The sequence below is a fragment of the Myotis yumanensis genome, unplaced genomic scaffold (genome assembly GCF_028538775.1).
Source record: "Myotis yumanensis isolate MYYU_CA2020_CCGP unplaced genomic scaffold, mMyoYum1.0.hap1 SCAF_16, whole genome shotgun sequence".
Taxonomy (NCBI): Eukaryota; Metazoa; Chordata; class Mammalia; order Chiroptera; family Vespertilionidae; genus Myotis; species Myotis yumanensis.
Window position 1 is genome coordinate 7,824,593 of NW_027223767.1, and position 24,514 is coordinate 7,849,106.

General features: G+C 46.1%; 1 protein-coding gene across 1 annotated transcript; it reads right to left on the reverse strand.

The window, feature by feature from the left end:
- Positions 1-703: 703 nt before the first annotated feature.
- Positions 704-4,201, reverse strand: LOC138994827 (phosphofurin acidic cluster sorting protein 2-like). Its single transcript, XM_070395020.1, has 5 exons — positions 3,648-4,201; positions 3,489-3,490; positions 2,905-3,087; positions 2,704-2,823; positions 704-2,214 (listed from the first exon to the last, which is right to left on the reverse strand). The coding sequence occupies exons 1-5, from the start codon at positions 4,199-4,201 to the stop codon at positions 704-706; spliced, it is 2,370 nt and encodes a 789-aa protein (XP_070251121.1).
- Positions 4,202-24,514: the final 20,313 nt, after the last annotated feature.

Genomic DNA, 24,514 nt, shown 5'->3' on the forward strand with positions numbered 1-24,514 from the left:
TGGAGGGGGAGGGGCTCACCTGGTAAAGAATTGGTCCCACAGCTGTTGGGTGGTAGCAAATGTTCTGTAGTAACAGACAGGAACGAAGGTGGGTTCCCTCCTGAGGTAATCGACCACGTTGTCTAGCGAGTGTGCACCATACAGGTCTTTTTTCTTTCTGCCTGTGAGGCTGAAGTTCACTGGTAACCCTGAGTAGGTGGTGCTGGACCAGTTGGCTGGTTGGCAGCTGTTTCGCAGTTGGCTTGCCTGACTGGCCTCCATGTTGTGCTCAGAATGCTGCAATCAGAGGCTAGCCCTTGACCTCTGTCTTCTGAGCTCTGAGTCTGAGCACCGGTTGGAGCTGTCTCCCAGGGAAGCAGAGTCCTGGCTTCCAGGAAGGGCAGGTCTTTAAGGCCAGAACCCTTCTCACTGAGAATATTGGGCATCCTGAGGCCAAAACATATCTTCCATGATGCTCCAGCTCAACACTGCCCTCCTGACTCCCACCCGCCAGAGCGTTGTGATTACTGAACAGTTCATTGAGGAGCTCCGAGTGAGGGGCAACCCCCTTCGGTTCCAGGCTGTGAGCACATTGGAACTCAAAATGGTTTCTTTATGGGTTGCCAGGGTCTGTGTCTATAGTAAACGGAACTGTTCACAGAAAAGCGGCTGGGTCCTTCTGGGCTTGGCCAAGGCAGCGTGAAGGGCAGGGGGAGGGGCAGGGCTAGAAGGTGGGATTGTTATGTGCGAAGATGCAGATGGGGAAGTGCTTGACGTGGGAGGACCACTGGGCTGCCAACTGGAAAAACGCCACGTCATTCCACTCCACGCCATCGATGACGACCGGCAGCATACTCTGCTGGTGCTTGGCCTTGCAAACCAGGCGACCAATGCCCTGGATGCACTGGCTTTTGCACTCCACATCCTCGTCCTTGGTTTTCATGGGCGCCTTCTTTTTCCTCTCCTTGGTGACCACTTTCATGGCCATGGCAGGTGTTGCTGTGCCCTCACCACTGCGGGGCAGCCTGCTGACCTGAACAGACTGGAAGAAGCACTTGAGTGTGTTTTTGCTGGTAGGTAGGTGTTTCTTCTCTGCTACTCTCTTCGTATCTATTGGCTGGGCTGCTGTCCAGTAATCAACCTGCAGCTCCATCATCTCTGCATGGACACTCTGGCTGGTGGAGGGCAGGCCCCCACTCATTGACAGGGGGGAGAGTGTGTTGGGTGAGGCCTTCCCGGTAGGGGACAGAAGCTCACGGGCGCATGAGGGGACCACATCATCTGAGTCTCCTAACATGGCTGCAGATGGTTCCACTCTTCCAACCTTCACTGCCCCCACAAAGGGGATGAGCTTCTGTGAGGACTTCTCATTTGGGCGCTGCTGCTTCGACATGAGCATGGCCTCTGCGATGGGCAGCAGGTAGACACAGTTGGCCCCTGCAACGTACTCAGAGATTCTCAACACAACGTCCTGTGTGTCCTGCAAGGTGTTCTGGGACTCCAGGTTGTTGAACATGTCCCGCCAGTACAGGTCCTGGAAGAGGTTCTTGTAGCGGCAATCCATGGAGCCCAGGTAGCTGGCCAAGGGGTGGGAACCCAGCGGGATGACCAGGAAGCGCATGTATTCTAGCCATTGGGGTGGCTGCTGGGACAGCTGCTCCACAAAGACCCGCAGCACAGCGTTGAAGTAGGGCTGTGCCCCTGCCACCGCCATCTTCACAGGCGTCAGGGCCTGGGAATTGCAGTTGCAGTATCTCTGCATGTGTGACACGATGATGCTGAAGGCCTCCTGGACGTCATCTGTGGAGCAAGTGCACACCACGGGCAGCGTGTGCCCCTGCAGGATGTCCGAAAGTAACTGGCCCTGCCAGTCGCAGGTGTTGACCAGGATGATGTTCTCGGGCATCTTGTCCTGGGAAATGAGGATGTTGTGGAGCTGGTCACACACGGGCTTCCTGGGGATCTGCCACTGGCTCTGTGGGTCTGGGCTCTCGTTGTCCAGTCTGTTGACCCACTCATTCAGGGCTGTGTCGCAGCCCCGGCGGCCAGCCTGCTTCCTCTTGGACCTGCTGGAGGGCATGACTAGAGACTTGGTGAAGCGCGCTATGGATGGCAGCTTCTTGGTGAACCAATGCTGCGAGGAGGACCCTGCCTCCCGGTTGTCCTCCAGCTGTGCCAGCTGCTTCCCAGGGGAGCGAATTCTGTGGGCCATTGAGTCAGAGCCACTGTCACTTGACATGCTGTCAAAGTATCGCCTGAGTTTGGGCTTTGGGGTGCTGGGGACACTGATATCCTCCTCCATGTCGAGGCTACTGTCACTAGAGCTCAGCACAATGTCACACCGACGGTCCAGAGCCTTCTCCACTTTGGGCACATGCCTCACAAGGGCCTGTTCTGAGGATACGACCTTCTCTGACACTTGGGCCATGAGCATAGATGCCATGGCTTTCTGGTGGTAATTCTCTTGCCTGGTCATGCCCCTCCTTCTTACTATCAGATTCCCTTTGTCCTCCTGGGACTGCCTGTGGACGGCTTTGTAGCTGGCCGCCTGCTCCAAGAAGCAGCTCTCAGATGTGCCTGCGAAGTCGTTATGCGAGGTTTGGGCCTTGGTGCTGGCCTGCATGTCAGTGGCCTCATCATCGATAGGCTGGCGGGACAGGGAGGCCATTCGAATCTTAGTGGTGGCTGTGCTGTAGGCCACAAGTTTGGAGTCACTGTGGCTTGGTTGCTTGCCTCCCGGGGCCCTCGTATTCTCAGGCAGGTGGGCCAAACTCAGAGGCTCCTTTTGGATCCTGGCGCTGTGGAGGCCCCACATCTCCATCTGCAAGCTGGAGTCTGACAGGCCTTCCATGTGTGGCCTGAGGTTGGGATTGGGGCTGCTGAGGACACTGTGATTGTCCTTCACGTCTGGGCCGCTAAACAGGCCTTCAAAGTATGGCCTGAGCCTAGGTTTGAGCGTGCTGAGGACGCTGCCATCGTCCTCAGTGTCTGGGCCACTGTCACTGGGGTTCTGCAGCATGTCATACAGGAGGTCCAGGTCCTCCTCCACCTCCGGGACATGCTCCCCATGGTCCTGCTCAGGGTCCAGGACCTCCTCCGACACTTGGACTGTGTGCAGCCATAACAGGACTTTCTGGTGGTAGTTCTGTTGCCTGGTCAGGGTGCTCCTTGTGAATATGAGATTCCCCTCATCAAAGTCATCCTCCTCCTGGTCAGCGGTATGGTAGCTGGCCTCCAGCTGTGAAAAGAAGCTCTCACACTTGCACTCAGTGTAGTTGTCCGAGGACTCAGCCTTGGGACTGGCTTGCCTGGCGCTGTCCTCATGGTCGATGGGTGGCCTGGACAGGGAGGAGATCTGGATCTTGTCCACCTTGCTGGTGGGTGTGCTGTGGGCCACAAATTCATTGTCCCTCTCACTTGGCTGCTTGCCTCCCCGGGCCCAGGAATTCTCAGGCGTGTGGGGCAGACTCAGAGGCTCTGTTTGGGTCCTGTCACTGGGGCTGCCCCACATCTCTGTTTGCAAACTGGAGTCTGACAGGCCATCAAAGTATGGCCTGAGCTTGGGCCTGGGGATGCTGAGGACGCTCTCATCCTCCTCCATGTATGGGTCACTTTTCCTGTGTTTCCCCCTCATGTCAGACCCAAGGTCCCTCTCTGACCCTTTGGACCTGTGAAACAGCGCCAGGACTTTCTGTTTCAAGTTCCCTCGTATTGATTGCCGCTGCTTCTTTGGCTTCCCCTTCTCCAAGTCATCCTTGTGCGGGTCCTGTCTGTGCTTTCCCCTGCAGCTGGGCTGCAGCTCAGAAAAGGAGCACTCATCCTGCCCCACGTCGTTACCTGCCGACTTGGCCTTAGGGCTGACCTGCATGGCACTGTCCTTGTGTTCGATGGGCTGACTGCACAGGGAGGAGATCCAGATCTCGGCCACAGTAGTGGAGGGTTCCTTGATGCTGCGGCAGAGGCTCACCATCTGGCCACACTTGGGGTTTCGCTGCATGACGTCAGCCATATGGATGGCACCAGTGGCCAGTGTCTCGTAGCCCAGGACATTTCTGTTCTTAGAGCACTTTCTCTGCTCCAGCATGATCAGTAGCTTGTTCCCTTCTCCCTTGAGGAAGTGGTTGTACTGCAGGGAGAAGGTCAGCGCCAGGTTGGTCTGCACTGGTCTACTGCGGGGCAGCACAATCTCTTGGGACCTCAGGATGCCCTTGGAGTCCCGCATCTTCACGGAAATTACCACGGAGTTGAGGTCCTTGGCCAGCTTCTTGACGATCACTAGTTTCTTTAAAGTGAGACTACACCACCTGGGCACGTAGCTGGGGCTGGAGCAGTCCACCTCCCAGGTGGCAAACAGGTTCTGGGGGACCTGTGTTTTGAGCACTGTGGACGTGCTGGCCAGGCCCAGACTTTGTGAGGAAGCTGTAGCTCCTGGCACCCTACCGGTCCTTTTCCTACTCAGGGTTGATGGTTTTTCCTCCTGTGGTGGGACAGAGGAGGGACATGATTGGTGGCAGAAGTGGGGCATGAGTGATCGAAGGAGATTCCAGCCACACAAAAAGTGGCCACTCGCTAACCTGTGATTAGGTCAGGGAAGGCCTGGGTGGTGGTCTTTTAAACTCAGAGACCGAAAGTTATCACAAAGGATGTTCTGAAGGTAAAACTTTTTAACTAAAAGCTGTTTATGGTGGGTCACTGGAACCTAGGCAGGAATCTTCTCTAAAAAAGGTCATTCTTTACCTTAACGGAGACTTTCTACTGTCCTTTGGAATCTACAAGAACATAGCTTTGGAATGTCAAAGGAATTTTCCTTTTTTTGAACACTCTGTGCTCTGTGGAGACCACAAACCCCCTCATTGTTATTGAGTTCATTGTTGGCTGTTCTATCCTATATCCCCCTATGGGAAAGAAGTATGTGTCTGTCATTGTACTTTTAATCCAATCTATCACCAATGGATTTCATGCAACCACATACGTCTCCACTTCTGATTGTAATATCTAAAATAAGGTGAAAACTGCCATTCTCCAGAGCATTATTTCAATCCATTGAGATTTTGATTCAAGGCAAATGACCGTTTGGCTCAGATAAAATCTCAACAATTGTTCACTGTTTTGAATGCTTCTTACATTGACAATTACTTGGCACAACACAGCAGGATCCCAGAAAATCTCACCCAGCACCACCCTGCAGACCTACACCTGGTGCTGGCATCCAGCAAAGGGTCCATTGACGCACCAGTTCCCTGCCTGTCGGGTGAACTTGTGAGAGTTGTCTCTTGGACTCAGGACCTTCCCTTGCTTGTGCTGCTGACTTTATGTGAGCCATATTTTGTAATACTCTTGGTGGAACAAAGGTTACCAGTTGATAGATTCCAGGCTAAGGAGAGAGAGGAGGGAAAATGGGACTGGTTTTTACCCCTGGCTTTTCTATAGGATTTGCCTTTTGAGAGTCTGGGTAAACACCTTAGCTGCACAAGTGAGGGCTGAACTTGTTCAGCTTAAAAGATGAAGGGGAAATCCTCCTTCCTGCAAGAATCTCAGATGTTCTTAGATGATCTTTGCGGGTTTGTCAGAGGTCATTCCTCATGACATGCAGGAGCCCCATATGGAAATTCCCACACAACTGCAATTAAGCTAATTGGCTCTTCAATTGGGAGCACTAATCAGGTGCAGTCCAGCTGTGCTGGTAGCCCTTCTGGTTGTTGTAGTCAGCAAGGAGAGAAACTGAGGCACATAAGAAGGTTGAATGAGACTCCAGGGGAGTGAGCATCTTACAGCTCAACCCATAAAGCAACAAACTTTAACCCACTACATAACACTCCTAGAAAATGTGCGGAGACTCTGCAGATACCAAGCAACAATAACAACAACAACAAGCACACCTATAATTAACATGGGAAGTTGTGCCTTCATGGCTGGGAACTCCCAGACTCCAGCCCTCATTAATATTCCTGATAGGAAGCCTTGACTTGCAAGTGCTTTACAGAAATGTAAATGTAGGAAGATTTAACTAGAAAATATCAACTAAAAATGGCCAATATACAGTTGTCTTTGGGTGCCTAAATTAATTTTGTGCCGGCAAAACAAAACAAACAAAAAACTAGAAAAATGTCGGCCTGAAAATTAAACCGATTGAGTGAATAGGACGCATATCTTGATTTGGAAATTGGAAACTTCTAAGGAGAAGCACAGATAAATTCTCTTTAAAAAATAAATGAACAAGATACTTCAGAGATTATCTTCACACTCTCCTGAAGCTAATACATGCTAACACCCCATCCTCCCCCTTCTATAGCACGTCCACTATATCTTTTGCTCTTTGAGCTTCCTTGTCCAGATGTGTTCCTTCCCTTCCCTTCTTCCTTCCCCTTCTGTCTCCTCCACTCCCCCTCCCTACTGACTTAAGGGAAAATGAGAATAGGAATTCTGGCAAGTCCCTTTGGAGAAAAGCTGCTCTCAGCCAGAGTGGAATCAGCAAACATTCTCCATTTTCTCAATGGCCCTGATTGGTTCACAGAGAAAATTAATTGATAGAACATGTAATCCTGGCTATTTTAACCTATTGCAATTAATAAACTCCTGGTTTCTGGGAGCAAAATCAAGAGAATTACTAAATAAGGTTTATAGAAAACTCCTATAGAGAAGCCTCCACACTTTAGGGATATAGGAAACTGAAATAGGATTTAGAAAAAGGAAACCAACAAAAACAAGCAGAGGGCTGCTCCAAGCGTGTTTTTCCTTCTCACTGATACTTTGGGAGCATTTTAAATTATCATTAAAAGGGAAGCCACTGCCCTAGCCAGTTTGGCTCAGCGGATAGAGCATCACCTGCAGACTGAACGGTCCCAGGTTGGATTCTGGTCAAGAGCACATGCCCAGGTTGCGGGCTCTATCCCCATTAGGGGTCGTGCAGGAGGCAGCCAATTGATGATTTTCTCTCATCATTGATGTTTCTGTCTCTCCTTCTCCCTTCCTCTCAGAAATCAATACAAATCTATTTTTTGAAAAAGGGGAAGAGGGAGCAGCCACTAAGTACCCTGTATATACTGAAGCTACTTTATTTGGTCTTAACCACAACCAATATTTCGTTTCACCATCAGAATAAAGCTTCCCTACAAATGTCTGTTTTTTAATCAAAACCTGTTTCCTTCCATCTAGGGAATGTTATGGGAATATATATGGTTTGCTTATCAAATCTTCCCCAATTCACCTGTTAAGTGAGTGAGGTTTTTTTTTTTCTTTTTAATGAAATCAGTGATGCTGACATATGCTTTTTCCAGAATAGTAACATATATACTTAGAATAAATGAACCAGATACTGAACCAAAAGGGAAAGTAATGATTTTTAAGGGACCTTCCAGGAGGAAACTAACCTTGAGACTGACCAAATGTTTGCTAATCACCTCTTCTTCATCATTATCTTCCACGAGAGCCTGAGAGATGGCTTAACAGGGTACCCACCCTACTCAGAATGGCCCTAAACTGCCCAGAGATATGCAGACATGCCTCTAACACTAGGCTTGCTCATATGTCTGTCTAAAGATGGAAAACCAGCCCACAGTGACTTGAGAGTTCTCTTTTGGGGTACATATTCACCAAATGGGAGAAACTGGACCCTGAGAGCCTCAAGAAAGAATCCAGTCTTCTTTTGTCACACCACCTACCTGGTCGCAATATAAAGTGGGTAATGGAGAGGTTTGGCACCATTAACTTTAAGACTATCTTGCAGCTGGGACCTGTGTTGCCATTCCCAGGGGAGACAGACGGAGGATTCATATTTCTGAAAGCCTTTATACCTCTCAGAGTTGTGTGCTTTCTGGAAACTAGAAAAATGTTCCCTAATAGAAAGTAACAATCCAAAAATGGGCGAATGAATTTGCCAGTTCCGTGCCAACATTTGGGTGGCAACCCAGTCCCTGAGGTATTGCAAATGACTATCCTTTTTTACAAATGAAGTCTTCACAGGACCAGAGGTTTGCCTCCAGAAGCAATTCAAAGGCCACCAAGTCCTTTTACCTTCCCTAAACCTCCCTATTCATTTCAGAGGCTTATAGATAATTGGCTTCATGCAACCAAAGTCCCAGAATCTTTGAAGTGTAAATACCTGAGTTCACCAAGACCTCTCCTCTTGGCCATTTTTAAAATACAAATCTCTGGAAGATATGTCTTATCCCAATAGAAAAATAATACCTTACCCACCTACACAAATCACTTTAGCTTATTCGAACTATTTCTTTCTAACATAGTAAGATTTAATGAAAGTTATTAAATATCTACATATTTTGAAACAAAAGGAAATACTGACATATTGAGTCTAGACAACTCTAATGTTCACCTGCTTTTGGGTTTTTATTACAGACAGGCTGTAAAATGGATTTGGAGCTGTTGACGTAATGTTTTGTGCTTTGTTGAAGGTGTGTTTTTTGAATGTAAGAGTGTAATTAAAATATGTTCATCATCGTCAGTCTAAGGAATGCTGGTTGTTCACTTGTGTGCTTATCATTGGAAATTAAGGCTCCTAAGAGTTAACAGTTCCAGTTCAGTTGGAAAAATTATATAGTTGTGACAATAGAAGGCTTGAGGTATGGAGAATCTTATTTGAAGGAAAATGGCAAATGTAAGTTTCTCTAAGGATAGTTATTTCTGAATGGGTAAGAAGGTTTGTGAAATTTGAGGAAAGGTTTGTAAAAGGGGGTGTAGGCTATAAAATTTTGTGAAAGTTTTATATAAAAATAATCTTGTATTTCTCTGCCTAAAACAGTAATTCAAATTATGTGTATAGTCTTTGTGTGATATGTGTTCATCTATGTGTTATGTGTGGTGAATTGTCAGCCTCCATATGACATGACTAGGATATACTCTTTTATTGGCCTGCAAAGATTAAATGCTTACGTAAATTAAGGCAAAGTCTGTAGTCTGGAAAAAATATTTAATATTACAACTGTTTGCAAGGATGATTAATATCTTTTAGAGTTATTACCCTAATTCTGTGTTTGCTTTACTTAGATTTACAAAAAGTGCATGGTATAATCTTTTGCACAAGTATATTTGCAACCTCCCCAAAGATTCCATTGTAAGAGATTTTTTAAACAGGAGGTGACTTTGAGTCAAATCCAATGGGCCCTGGAATACCTCAGGGATTTATATTCTCTCCTTATTAGAGAAATGTTTTTAACTAATTTAGGACTACTTAATATGCTTGAAATTTCCTGAGAAGCTTTATCAAATTAAAACATAAAAATAACTGCGCTCTTTGTGTCCATCTATTTTTATTGAAATGGATGTTCTGAAGATTTCAACCTGCCCTAGGAAGGAACGTACAGAGATTCAAAGGAAATTACAAATAGGAAATTCTCTGGTGTGACAGTTGTCTTGGTGTCAGCGACACCAGGCCAGCCAAGAGGATGGTTCCCTGTGAGGGTGTCTGGCAGTTCGACTACGGGTATTTGTGGCACAAACATTGGAAGTTTATATGAAGTATAACAAATTCTCAATACAAGGAGCCATGGCAATGTTTGAAAATCTTACATATTATTTGTTCTTTTTATATTGAAATTGTGTATTGAATTCAAATATATACATATACATATATATATTTTTTGCTATCATTTTCTGTAATTTTACAGAATTATTCTCCAAAAATTATTGCATTGAAATGTTATAGTTTACCAAAAAAAGCAGTGTTTTTAATTAATTGCATTGCAATCAAAACTACAACCATACCACTTGGTTTTGTCATTCATAGATATTGTTTTACTTTACTGCATTTTCAAATATGTTACATCTTTAGAAAAATTAATGAAAAGGACTCTTGCCTTACTCTATTTTTTATTTTTTTAATATATTTTATTGATTTTTTACAGAGAGGAAGAGAGGGGGATGGAGAGTTTGAAACATTGATGAGAGAGAAATATTGATCAGCTGCCTCCTGCACACTCCCTATGGGGATGTGCCCACAACCAATGTGCATGCCGTTGACCTGAATTGAACCTGGGACCCTTGAGTCCTCAGGCCTACGCTCCAACCACTGAGCCAAACCAGTCAGGGCTTGACTTACTGTAAGTAACAGGTTTCTATGCAGGTCACATCTTTGAAATGAATGAGGAAGTATAGAACTCTAAGGAATAACTGAATTCATGAAAATACTAGCAAATAACCAGGATAAACAACAAAATGGGTAGGGAACTAAATGAAAGGAAGATGGATATTATTGTTATGACTCTGTTTAAAATACTGCTGATTTTTAAATCATTTTGTTTTCCAAATATAAGGAAAACTAAAAGCAGACATTCTACATTACTCTCCATGACTCACTAAGAAGGTTATAGGGAATGACACATTAGTGACATTCATTTCACAGTAATCCCAAGAGACAAAGACTTCAAGGACCAAAACTTACAACCAGGATATTTTGTTTATTGAAACACATAAATTAAAGACTCTCTCGGAGCTGTTAAAAAGGATGTTACCTTATTAGAGGCCTAACCACAAATGGACATCTGTCACTGACACTGCCCTCCATCCACCATGGAGACTGAAGACTTTTCAAGGATGAGAAACCACTGGCCCTGGGGGCTGACAGCTTTCCCAAGAAGTCAACAAGGCCTGGATGCTGACAAATTACTGCTGCTCAAACCTTGTTCTTCTATCTCCTAACTGTTATTGATTAAATGTACATCAACTGTTTTATTTTGTTATCACACTACTTATTACATATGAAAAGCTAAATTTCTATATCTGCTAATTTTTCCCACCTACTAGACAAGTACATTCGAATGATCAGTCATGATAAGGAAATAGTAGAGAGTCTTAATTCATCTGGCCAAACATAGCATAAGTACAAGGGGCAGTGGATGAAGAAGGAAACATATAATTAGCTTAATAAACAATTATGAAAATACATGCAAAGTGTTTTTTGGTTGGCTGGGATGCTTATTTCCCTTAGGCGCTTTCTTGTCTAGTAGTACACATTTTCTATTCCTATACAGTGTTCCTGCTTTAATGTTGTTGCTTTTGTTCCTGGTATGTAAATGTTATACTAGATGCAAAATACCAAAACTTAAGACAAGCAGCAAAGGGATTCTGCTCATGTTAGCTCAAAATATTAAATTGATACAGACTATTTTTTAACAAGGACATATAGAATCTCATGGCCTCCCATGCACCTGCCTTTTTATTTTGATTAATAATAAAAATTCCACTTTGAATGCCATTTAAGGTTATAGTCTTACCTTATCCCGTATGGTCCATTGGTCAGCAAGACATAACACTAACACTCATCATCAATGCATAATTTGTATTGATTTATGAACAAAAGGAGGATGTGTGAATGAAAAAGGGGCCCCATGCTAACCTGACTATCTCAGGGAAGTCCTGCAAGGCAGCCTTGCAAACTCAGAGAACTTCAGTAACTACAAAGGATGTCTGAAATTAAAACACTAACTAAAAGGAGCTCATGATGGGTAGTCAGATCCTTGTCTGGAATCTACCCTGACAAAGGTCAATCTTTAACTTAACTGAGTCAGTGTACTGCCTTTTTGTCTCTATGATAACATATCGTTGGATTTTCCTTATTTTGGACACCTCAGGCACAGGCACCATTCTGTGCTTTGTGGAGATCAGAGATCCCTTCTTTGTTATTGAGTTCATTGTTGACTTGAAACTATCCTATATCCATCTATGTAAAAGAAAAATGTGCCTATCATTTTACCCTTTATCCAATCACAGAAGTGTCTCCACTATGTTTTCTCCTCTCTCCCTAATCTATCACCCATGGATTTCATGGAACCCACAAAAGTGTGCACTTTTTCTTGTAATGTACAAAATAAGGTGCAAAATTGTCATTCTCTCAACCCATTGAGATTTTGCTCACTCGCAATTGTCGACACTTTGGATCAAATGAACACACAAACTTTTCACAGCTCTGAAAGTTTATCACATTAATAAGAGAAAAGGTTCTTGGCAGGAAAATTAGAATTGCCGGTGAGGAATATGAAACACATTAGTATCTTAGGTCATTTTCTTAGCAGAGGACAGACAGCACATGCTTGTATTAACAGTGTCACCAATGCAATTTCTGACAGAACATCCCAGTGTAAGATGAGAACACAGAGGCTTTTCCTGGGGTGGAGGGTCTGGATATTAGGACATGTGGTATGTTTAGGGTGGCACCGTTGTCATGGCAATGGAAGGTTTTAAGGTCCAGATCCCACAGCAATAAAGACATGGATCTCCGTGATAAGCAGTCCCGGTCCCCATACAATGTGCAGCCTTGGGAGGCCCCAGCTCCTGACATGGAGGAGACGAGGACCCAGATTCCTTTGGGTACTGGACACTAGGAGGGATCTCAGTGTAGTAGCAGGTTGCCTTCTGGAACCTGGGTCCTGTTGACTCCCTGAGGCTCAGGAGTTTGGGTCAACTGGGCACCTACACTCACCCTGAGGCGGTGTTTCCGGCTTGAGGATATATCAGGTATCTGTGCCTCCTGCAAGGGCATGGAGTTGAGGACCCCATCTGTTGGCTCAGGTCTGTTCTCCTGTGCGGAGCTCTATAAAGACAGTTCCCAGTCACCAGGGGAAAACCTCAGAGCCCTGTTTTGCTGGTTCTCTAAAACTTGTGACCCTCACTCCAGACACACAGAATATGATCTACTGAGACCTCTACTGGCAAGGAAAAGGCTTGACAGCCTGAGGGCCTGGGACTCCCATTGGCACAGATAAGGGACGCTTCTGGAGCCCCATCTCCACCTGCCTGCCCTGACCTGGGATGTGATCACAGCAGGACCTCTACATTATCCACTGCTCCAAAAACTGTTCCTGCCCCGCGGTTCTCCCTTCAGGTCCCTCTTCCCACCTCATGAAGGGGAGGGATGTGGGCTGCACATCGATGGCCCACAGAGGAGGCTGGCCTGGCGTGAATGGTTCTGACCCAGGCCACCTTCACTTACCTGAGGGGATCTTCTTGAAAATGGCCAGAGATGACGGGCACGAGTGTTGAACTGTCTACAGAATCTGGAACAACTCTCCCTGCGTGGTCTCTGGGAACCAGAGCCCCGATAACTGGGAACACAACAAGAGAACATGTTGAACTGTCAACTGTCTCTTGCCAAGTGAGTGGCAGTTGGGCAGTTGCTCGAAAGTGGGTGCCTGGTTACGGGGGTTCCAAGTTCTATTAGGAAGTGACCTCACTTCTTGGAATTGCCTCCCTGACTCCCCTCACCTAATAACAGCTATAGATAGTCCTATGAGCTGCTGACTGCTCACCTACCTTCTCCATGGAACACCAACAGTGTACACAGTGACACGAACACACCCTCTCCACAAGGTCTAGCTGCAGTCAGGGTACTAAGTTTGAGAGACATACCTGGACTCAGATTCAAACCCTCATTCTTTTCTTATATATATTTTTTATTGATTAAGATATTACATATGTGTCCTTATCCCCACATTATCCCCTACTCCCCCGCTCATGCTCTCAGCCCCCCCCCCCCATTGTTGGTGTCCATTGGTTAGGCCTATATGCTTGCATATAAGTCCTTTGGTTGATCTCTCCTCCTTACCTCCACCCTCCCCTACCTTCCCTCCAAGGCCCGACAGTCCAAACAATGCCTCTCCGTCTCTGAACCCCTCATTCTTACCTCTACTTGATCCTGGATACGTCATTGTGCCTGTTAGATCCTGTCTCTTTACTGCCTGCAAAATATTGCTTCTTAGCAATATTCAGGCTCATGAAGGGTAGTAGCTATAAAGTAGGAGGAGGAATGTCACCAGGCAAAAATGTCTACAACCTCTTTTTTTTCCTATTGTTACCTTCTCAGTGTCTGTTTTCCTTTTAATTCCACCCAGAGTCATTTTATTTAGTGTGTGTGTGTGTGAGAGAGAGAGAGAGAGAGAGAGAGAGAGAGAGAGAGAGAGAGAGATTGTGTGTGCACACACACAAATGCTAATGCTAGGTTGTATTGTGTTAACAAAGCCTGAATACAGTGGTTTGCAGAGGCAAAGGTTAATTTCATAGCCATATAACTTCAATGATCTGGTGGAACTGAAATGACTTCCTGAGTTTTTGGATTGTTCATCTTTTTTCTTATTGTAAGGATGAGAGTAAGAACTTCCAAGCTCATATGTCAGAGTGGAAACCAGAAGTTGACAGTTTATTTGACAATGGCCTGTGTGGGACATGACTTCCGTTGTCCCCTTTCTAACAGCTGCCAATTTCCATATCCAGGTGGTCTGGGGAGTGTGGGTCAAGGCCCCCGAGTGGATTGATCAGCACAGCTCACTGGCCTGGCCAGAGTGAAGATGGTTGTATGTGGACATGTGACTTCAGTGAGTTGAATAAAATTCTTTTTATTAGTCACAAGAAAAAAAGTTCCGTTTTCATATGTTTCATGGCCCTATGAAAACATGTTTAAAGTCAATAATCATGTGAGCGATGCAAAACAAAACAACAACGAGGGCCCTAGCCGGTTTAGTCAGTGGATAGAGTGTTGGCCTTCAGACTGAAAGGTCCCGGGTTCAATTCCGGTCATGGGCACATGCCCAGTTTTGGGCATTGATCCCCAACAGGGGGCATGCAGGAGGCAGCCAATCAATGATTCTCTCATCATTGATGTTTCTCTTTCTCTCTGAAATCAATAAAAATATATTTTTAATAAAACACAATGGGATACCATCTCAGACTGGTCAGATTGGCTATCATCAACAAATGAAGAAAGGGCAAATGCTGGTGATTAGGTGGAAAAAAAGGAATGATTGTGCATTGCTGGTGGGAACGTAGACTGGTGCAGCCATTGTGGAAAACAGTATGGAGCTTATTTGAAATATTAAAAATGAAACTCCCATTTGACCAAGTAATTCCCCTTCTAGGAAAATATCCCAAGAAATCAGAGACACCAATCAGAAAGCATATATGCACCCCTGTGTTCATAGCAGCACAATAGCTAAGATTTGGAAACAGCCTAATTGCCCATCAGCCTAAGTGCCCATCAGCAGAGGAGTGGAAATAATGGTGGTACATCTACACAATGGAATATTAGGCTGCTGTAAAAAAGAAAGAACTCTGACCATTCACAACAGCTTGGATGGACATGGAGAGCATTATGCTAAGTGAAATAAGCCAGTCAGATTAAAATAAATATCACACAGTCCCATTCATTTGTGGAATATAATGAATAACAGAAACTGATGAACAAAAATAGACCCAGAGACATAGAAGCCTCAAACAGACCAGAAAGCACACCCTGAAACCTCAGCGGGAAGGCAGGGGAGAGTGGGGGAGAGAGTAAGAGATCAAGCAAAGGTCTTGAATGCATGCATATAAGCATAATCAATGGACACAGACATTGAGGGGGTAGGGGTATGTGCTGGGGGGGTGGGAGTGGATGGAGAGAGGTCCATGGCGAAAAAAGGAAACATATGTTATACTTTAAACCATAATGAAATAAAATAATACAAATATTTCTCTTAGTAAAAAAAAAAGGGCTAGTGCTCTTTCTGGGTCCCACAGCAAAGCGCCCCCTGACCCCTAGATATGGAGGAACAAGCGGGAGCTTCCCAGTATGTCAGGATTTCTAATGCCCAGACCAACTCTGTTGGAGAGGTGGGAGCCTTGGCCTGGAAGATCTGAACATTCCTGAAATGTGGGCTCTGAATGTCATGGACATTGGGGAATATCTGCCACTCTATGGACATCAGTTTCCCAATTTTCCATTGAGGGTTGGGTTCAGAACTGCATAAGCCTGACCTCACAGCAAAGGGGCCCTGCTCCCTCCGCCCTGGGTGGGTCTTGGACAAAGGTGCATGCATGTGGTTCCAATTCTGGGCTCCTTTTCAGACAAAAACTGGCCAAAGGCTTATCTTACCTGCTGAATGCTCACCATCTCCCCCATGCCTCTTCATGTCTGTGCATGATTCCACCAGCAGATCCTTTTCCAGAGCCCATGAGGAAACCTGGTTGCAGCTAGGACCCCAACTTTGAGGACACACCGCTGGGTTCATCTCAGGCTCTGTTGGCCTCAGTAACGTGTTCAATTATTTCTAAATACATATTACCCTTCTGGAAAAAGCATGTGTGGGTTTCACTGATTTCATAAAACAAACAAATAAACAAACTAAATACCTCTCCCTATCAGCTGAATTGGGGCAGAGTTTATTAGCAAAGATAGACACTTGCTAATACTGCTATAATATTCCCTAGTTGGAAACAGGTTTTGATTAAAAACAGACATTGGTTAAATATTCCTGCCATTTGCACAGAAGCTTTACTCTGAAGGAGAAGACAATTAGTTGGATGTGGTTAGGAACAAATAGAGTAGCCCCAGTATCTACAGGGCTCTTAGTGGCTTCTCTTTCTATGATAATTTCACCTGCTCCCAAACTATCAGTGAGAAGGGGAAACACCCATGAATCAACCCTATATTTGTGTGTGTGTGTGTGTGTGTGTGTGGTTTGTTTGTTGTTGTTTTTCCACATCCTATTTCAGTTTCCTATCATTCTAACATTGGACAGATTTCTCTACAGGAATTTTCTTGAAAACATTATTTAGAAATTGTGTTACTTTTGCTGACAAAAACCATTAGCTATATTAATTGAAATTGGTTAGAATAGCCAGGATTACATATTCTAACAGTTAAATGCCTTTGTGAACCCATCAAGGTCATTGAGAAAATCAGGAAAAGTTGCTGGTTCTTCTCTTGCTGAGACAAGCTTTTCTCCAAAGGGAGTTGTTAGAATTCCTTTTCTCATTTTTTCTTAAGTCAGTAGGAAGTGATAGTGGAGGAAACTGAAGGGAAAGGAAGAAGGGTGGGATACGGCAAAGGATATAGTGGGGGAGCTCTAGAAGGTGGATAAATGGGGTGTTGGCATTTATTACCTTCAGAAGAGTTCAGAGACAATCGCTAAAATTTCTAATTCCTTTATTGTTTTTAAAAGAATTTATATGTGCTTCTTAGAATCTCCTGATTTCCAAATCAAGAAATGCTTCCATTCATTAATACAGTTTAATGTTAGACCTGGCATTTTCCTAATTTTTATTGCATGCCCCAAAATTAATTTAGGCACACAAATAAAACTGCATTTTGGCCATTTTTAGGAGGATATTTTCTAATTAAATCTTCCCATTTCTGTAAAGCACTTGTAAGTAAAAGCTTCCTATCAGGAATATTAGTGAGGGCTGGGATCTGGCATCTCCTGGACTTGGAGGCACAACTTTCCATGTTAATTTTAGGTGTGTTTTGTTGTTGTTGTTTTGTAGTTGTGTGTATGTGTATGTGGTTCTTCTTTTCTTTCTGATATCTGAAGAATCTGAGCAAATTTTCTAGGATTGTTATATAATGTAGTTGGTCAACATGTGTTGCTTATGGGTTGAGCTCCATGAAGCTCTCACCCCTCAAATCACATTCAACCCTCTGATGTGCCTGAGTTTATCTCCCTGCTGTCTAAAACAACCAGAGGGTCAGGGAACGGTTGACCAAACCGAATGGGTGCTTCCCCACCAGAACCAGTCACTTTAATTGCAATTGTGTTGAAATTGTGCTTTGCGGCTCCTGCATGTCATGAGGAATGACCTCATACCTCCACAGAGATTCTTAGTCCCCTAAGAATACCTAATACTTAGACCAGAGGGAGGAGATGACCCTGTATTTTTGGAGCTGATTGAGTTCAACTCTAATTTATATGGCAATGGTTTTTTTATATATATATTTTATTGATTTTTTACAGAGAGGAAGGGAGAGAGATAGAGAGTTAGAAACATCGAAGAGAGAGAAACATCGACCAGCTGCCACCTACACATCTCCCACTGGGGATGTGCCCGCAACCCAGGTACATGCCCTTGACCGGAATCGAACCTGGGACCTTTCAGTCCGCAGGCCGACACTCTATCCATTGAGCCAAACCGGTTTCGGCGGCAATGGTTTTTTTTGCTCCACTTCTCAGAAAGCAATTCCAATAGGAAAGCCACAATGTAACACCAGCCACCCATTTTTTTCCTACTGTCTTGTCTTAACATAAGTTCCATCAACCCTTAATCTTAGTTCTATCTGGAGTATTTAAAAATACAGCTCAAATAAATCTACCCTCTACCACCAGCAAGGGAAAAGTCATCGATTTAAGACAAAACTCACCCAGGTTCACTCGATGGGTGGGGAACCAGCGGTTCAATGGGTCCTTTGTTGAATCCTAACACCATGTCCACAGGTTGGTCCTGGGTGAGCTTTTTTGAAATCCTGACACACTACGCCAATAAATGTCAAAGTATGAAACATTCAAACTTGTGAAGAATTTCAGGAGTTTATTTAAGTCCCATTGTCAACAATTGGCAGAGAGAAAATCTCAGTGGATTGAAATAATGCTCTCTGGCAGTTTTGCACCTTATTTTAAACATTACAATCAAAACAGGAGATGCATGGTGGTAATATGAAACCCAGTGGTGATACATTAGGGTTTCAGAGAAATCAAAGTGGGGAATCCTCTGAGACTGGATACACAGTAAAATGACAGAGACATCCTTCTTTTACATGGTGGATATAGGATAGTTACAAGTCAACAATGAACTCAGTAACAATACGGGGATTTGTGGTCTCCGCAGAGCATTGCCTATGCTTTGAGGGGTCTGGAAATAGGGAAATTCCTTTGACATTCCAAATTATATGTTATTGTAGATGCCAAAAGGCAATAGACCAGCTCAGTTAAGGTTAAGATTGACCTTTGTCAGGGAAGATGCCAGCCTAGGACATGACTACCCACCATAAACTGCTTTTAGTTTAAAAGTTTTCACTTCAGAACATCCTTTGTGATAACATTAGGTCTCTGAGTTTGCAAGAACACCACACAGGCCTTCCCTGAGCTAGTCAGTGAGCATGTGGTTCCTTTTCACATACACTGTTCTTGGATCACTTGTGCCCCACCTCCTGACAACAGTCAGTGAGTGCTTAGGGCAATGGTCGACAAACTCATTAGTCAACAGAGCCAAATATAACAGTGCAATGATTGAAATTTCTTTTGAGAGCCAAATTTTTTAAACTTAAACTATATAGGTAGGTACACTGTTATTAACTTAATTAGGGTACACCTAAGTCTTAGGAAGAGCCACACTCAAGGGGCCAAAGAGCCGCATGTGGCTCATGAGTCACTGTTTGCCAATCATGGGCTTAGGGGATTGGTCTGAACTAAAGCCCCCAACCCACCTGGAAGTTCATAAACTGCCCCTGAGGGAAGGTCCCTCCTCTGTCCCAACACAGGAAGGCAAACCAACACCCCAGATTGCAGAAGTACCTGTATGTTGTAAGCGTATGTGGATACCTTGCCGTCCATATTCCTGATCTCCACACCTCCCGCCCCCCCCCCCTCTTGTGCCCAGGTTCAACACACCAATGCCCAAGAACCTGTTTGCTACCCGGGAGTTGGACAGCCCCAGCCTCAGATTTGTTCCCAGGTTGTGCATCTGACCTTAATGAAGATGGTGGTCTTCCAAGAGTTGGAGAAGGACCTAATCTCCATGGTGATTGCCATGAAGATGCAGGGCTCCCACCTCATATCTATGGTGATCACTGTGAAGATGCAGGGCTCCAAGTACATCCTATGGGAGTATGCTGTTCCCCAGTGAACCACTGGAGACAGACTTGGGGCTGACATCACCGCAGTACCCCCACTTCGTCTGTGAGAAGGCAACAAACTACAGGTCCTGTTGCACTGGAGGAAGTGCTTTATAACCAGTCCATCTAGAGCTAGAAGATACTCCCTGTGGGCGCCATCCACATGGCCGCGGTCAGGCAGTGACCCCTGAAGGGTGGCAAAAGTGGCCGAGGAGGCTTCTGCCAAAGTGGCCGAGAACTGGATCTGCTCCCTTTCCAACCAGCCCATGCACTGGGAGGACAGTGCCATACAGGACAGATGCAAGGCTAAGTCAAGGGTTAATTACTCCGAGGGGGTATATCAGAGCTTCTCCTCTGAGCAACAGGCGGGCAACTATGCCACCTATGGACCGGACCTGGCTGAGGAGGGCATTGACATGGGGATGCTCAAGAAGCAGAGGCCATGGATAGTAGGAAAGACGTCCATTATCAGGCCACAAAATATCAAGGAAAAAGTTGTGGCATGGCTGAGAATGTTCAAAGTGTTGGAGGAGGCTGTGGACTCGAACAGGACACTGCAGAGCATGTCCCCGAGTTGGAGTGGGACCTGGACCTTCTATTTAACACACTACAGAACCTTAGGGACAGTGGCCCAGACATGGAGGATGATAACAGCACCCTCAGCACCCCGAAGCCCAAGCTCAGACTGTTCTTTGAAGGCTTGGCACACTCCAGCTCACAGACAGAGATGGAAGCATCCACAGGACCTGGAGCAAACAGGAAAACACGTGGGCCCTCGGGCATCAAACAGCCCAGTGACAGTGTCTCAGACTCGGTGGCCCACAGCACCCCTCCCCCAAAGTCGCCTGAATCTGGACCCCCTCCATGTCTAGCCATTCCACTTACTGTGAGGACAGCGCCATGCAGGCCAGCTCAAGACCAAGTCTACAAATGAATACTCTAAGGAGGAATATGAGAGCTTCTCTGAGCAGGAGGCCAGTGAAGATGCCGCCCATGGGTAGAACCTGGATCAGGAAGCAGTGACTATTGAAAGTCACAACAAGGTCCATGACAAGCAGAAAGTAGTGGCTTGGCTGAGCAGGGCCCAAGTGTCAGAGGAGGACCTGGACCCTGAGCAGGACCTCACAGATCATGTCCCCGAGTGGAGGAGGACCCGCACCTTCTGTCTAACATGCTGGAGAACCAGTGACAGTAGTCCAGACAGGGAAGAAGATGACAGCCTTCTCAGCACCACCAAACCCAAACTCAGGCCATACTGCGAAGGCCTGTCACATTTCAGTTCAAAAATGGACATGGGGGGCATCCATGTTGCCCAGAGCCAAGAAGAGCTTCCGAGTACTAGCAGGTTTCACTGAGGGCTAGTGTGTTGGCCCACAGAGTAAAGGGTCCGGGGTTCAAATCTGGTCATGGGCACTCCTGTCTCAATTACAGGCTTGATCCCCAGCTCTGGTCATGGCACATGCAGGGGGCAAGCAATCCATGTGTCTCTCTCACATGGATGCCTCTCTCCCTTTCTGTCTCTTGCCCTCCCATTAACATTCTCTAAAAAAATAGTGGAAAAATAACCTCTGGTGAGGGTTAACAAAACAAACAAAGCAAAACAAAGGAGCCTCTTAGTCCAGCTGAAGTGCCCAAGAAGACCAAGCTCAGGCAGCAATAGCCAAGTGACAATGTCTCCCACTTAGAGCCCCAGAGCATGCACACCCAGGAGGGCACCCAACACCACCCAAGGACAGCCCCGTGGGAGACCTCAGCCCTGGACATTTTCACCGGGAAGCTGCTGCCCAGTAGGCGCATCACCAAGACTGAGTCTCTCATCCCCTCCACCAAGGCCAAGGGGAAGCATCCCAGCCACCGTGGCTGGGAAGGTACCTGATGGAGTGGCAGAGGGCACAGCCATAGAACAAGTGAGCCAAGAGCCCAGACAATGAGCATGCACAGACCCAGGGAGCCAGCTGCTGACCCCCAGGAAGACCACGTACAACCAGCTGAACCACATCCTCATCTCTGATGACCAGCTGCCAGAGAACATCATCCTTGTCAACACCTCTGATTGACAGAAGCAGTTCCCCTAGAACACCCTGCAGGGGCAAATGCTGCCTGTGCTGTGCACCTGCTTCATGGCTGACATCCTGGTGGCCTTCAGCTCCATCATCTGGCAGATACAGAGATACTGTAACAATAATTCCCAGCCCCCGAAGCCAGTGGAGATCCTGGTGGCAGGAGCACAGCACTACTTCATCGCTGTGCTGAGCATCTTCCTGGAGTTACTGTCCTACAAGATGCTCAACTGGCTGGGCTATGTGCACTTCCTGGTCATCCTGCTGGGTTCCAACCCTGTGGCCAGGTACCTGGGCTCTATTCATTACCGCTACACCAACTTCTTCCAGGACCTTGGCTGGTGGGACCTGTTCCACAAGCTGGAGGCCCATAGCACCATACAGGACACACTGGACATTGTGACGAGAATCACACAGTACATCACAGGGACAACTGGGCCTCCCAGCTGCCCATCAAGGAAGCCCTGCTCTCCTACAAGCAGAAGAGCCCCAATGAGGAGTCCTTATAGTTCATTCTTTTCAGGGAGGCAGGTGAAAGTTGGGATAGTGCAACAGTCCTCAGGCACGTCGGGAGACTCAGATGATGGGCCAACTTGGGCTGCAGCGTGCTTTTATCCTTCCCTTTATCCCTACCTCTGTTCAACAATGAGGCTTTGTCATCCCAATCATCTTGTCAGTGAGTGGGGCATGTCCTCCCCCAGCCAGGGCAATGGCGCCAAGCTGATGGAGGGGCAGGTGGATTACTGGACAGCAGCCCAGCCCACAGACAGGAAGAGAGACTTGAAGAAGAAAGACCTGCTTACCGCCAACAACACCCTCAAGTGCACCTTCCAGTCTCTCCAGGTCAGCAGGCTGCCCAGCAGTGGCCAGGCCAATGCAACACCCACCATGTGCATGGCAGTACTCACCAAGGAGAAGAAAAAGAAGGTGCTGTTTTTGCCCAAGAAAACCAAGGACAAGGTCATGGAGTTCAAAATCCAAAAGCCAGTGCCTGGAGGGCATAAGCCACCTGGTCTGCAGGGCAAAGAACCAGGAGAACATTCTGCGTGTCTTCATCAAAGGTGTGGTGTGGAATGAAGTTCTTCCAGCTGGCAGCTCAGGGTCTTTCCGCATCCAGCACTTCCCCATCTGCATCTCCAGACATTCTGACTCCACCTTCCAGCCCTGCCTGTGGCCCTGCTGAATCCATGCACGGGAGGGCCCACCTGCTTTGCTGTTAACCTTTCAGTTTAGTACAGAAACTGACCCTGGAAACACAAAGAGAAACCTTCTTAAGTACAAATGTGCTCACAACCCGGAAGCTAATGTGGGGCCCCCATTGGGAGCCCCAACTGTTCTGCTGATTAACCAGAACTCTCTGGAGGTCATGCGGGCAGTGCTGAGCTGGAGAATCATGGAAGGTGAGTTTTGGCCTCAGGACCCCTAACACTCCCAGTGAGATGGGTTCTCCGTTCTCCACCTGCCCTTCCTGGAAGCAAGGACTCTGCCTCCACAGGACTCAGAGCTGGTGGTCAGATGCCAAGGACTGGCCTCCCATTGTGAGCATCTTGAGCAGAACATGGAGGACAGTCAGCGCAGCCCCGGGCCCCAGCTGCCAACCTGCCAAGTGTCCCCATACCATCAACTCCTGCTTCCCTAAAAAAATACCTGTGTGGTGCAGACCCCCGGGCACACTGGCTAGCAAGGGTGGGCAAACGTTTTGACGCGAGGGCCACAATGGGTTCTTAAACTGGACCGGAGGGCCGGAACAAAAGCATGGATGGAGTGTTTGTGTGAACTAATATAAATTCAATGTACACATCATTACATAAAAGGGTACGGTCTTTTTTTTTTTTAGTTTTATTCATTTTAAACGGGCCGGATCCTGCCTGCGGGCAGTAGTTTGCTCACCGCTGGCTAGACAAACTTGTGCAATACCAGCTGCCCGCCTTTCTGAACAGGGACACTGCTTTCTCCCTCATCTTTCTGTGTTATCACAGAACATTTGTTCCACCCAACAGGTGTGGATCCAAGTATTTTCCAGGTGAGTACCCTGTCCTTGCACAGCACAGTGGTCACTCAGCCCCCTACTTGCTGGGAGTCTTCAGGGCATTTCAAGTCTGTGAGTGCTTGTGCCTCTAAACATGGGGTGAACCTAGGGCCAAGCTCACAGGTTTATTGTAGAAACTCAGTGGGGTCCTCCCTGGAAAGTGCTCTCTGGGTGCCTGGGCAGTGGAGAGGTCTGCTGCACAGGCTGTGGTGGAGCTCATTGGCCATTTTCTCTACCTCGTGACAAACCCTCAACCTCATCTGTGATACTCCACGAAGCCTTGGGCTAAGCTCTTTTCTCCTTAGATACAGAGATTGGAGATTCTATGAGAGATCCGTGTCCTGGGTCAAGGCGGAACCAAAAATCCCAGAAGTGAACAATGTGTCCCCATGCTAAGTTTATTCTTGACTAAAAGAATACAGAAAAAGTGTGGGGAAAAATCTAAAATGCTAGATAGGGTCAGTACTGTGTAGTGGATGAAGATAGGTGAATGAAACACAGGAGGGCATGTAAAAGAGCGTGTCTTGCGGAGGAAAATAACGATATGTGTAAGAAACCACATGGATAGTTTAACTGCATGTATTTTAAGTTAAGGGAAAGTATCCTGTCTTGCAAAATAGAATGCATTAATTTTAAACCTGCCTCCAGAAATAGGAGCTGATAAATGAGAAGCAATAAATGATTTTTTAAAAATCAGATGAAAATTTGACAAATGGAAGTTATTGTTTGCTTTGTTAGACATATTATATCAGACTAACAGATAATACCCAGTCTTTTAAGCAAAATAAATCATTACCACATACTATGCCACATAGGAAGTCTCCATAAATTCCAAAGAATATATCTATGTTTTTTCTC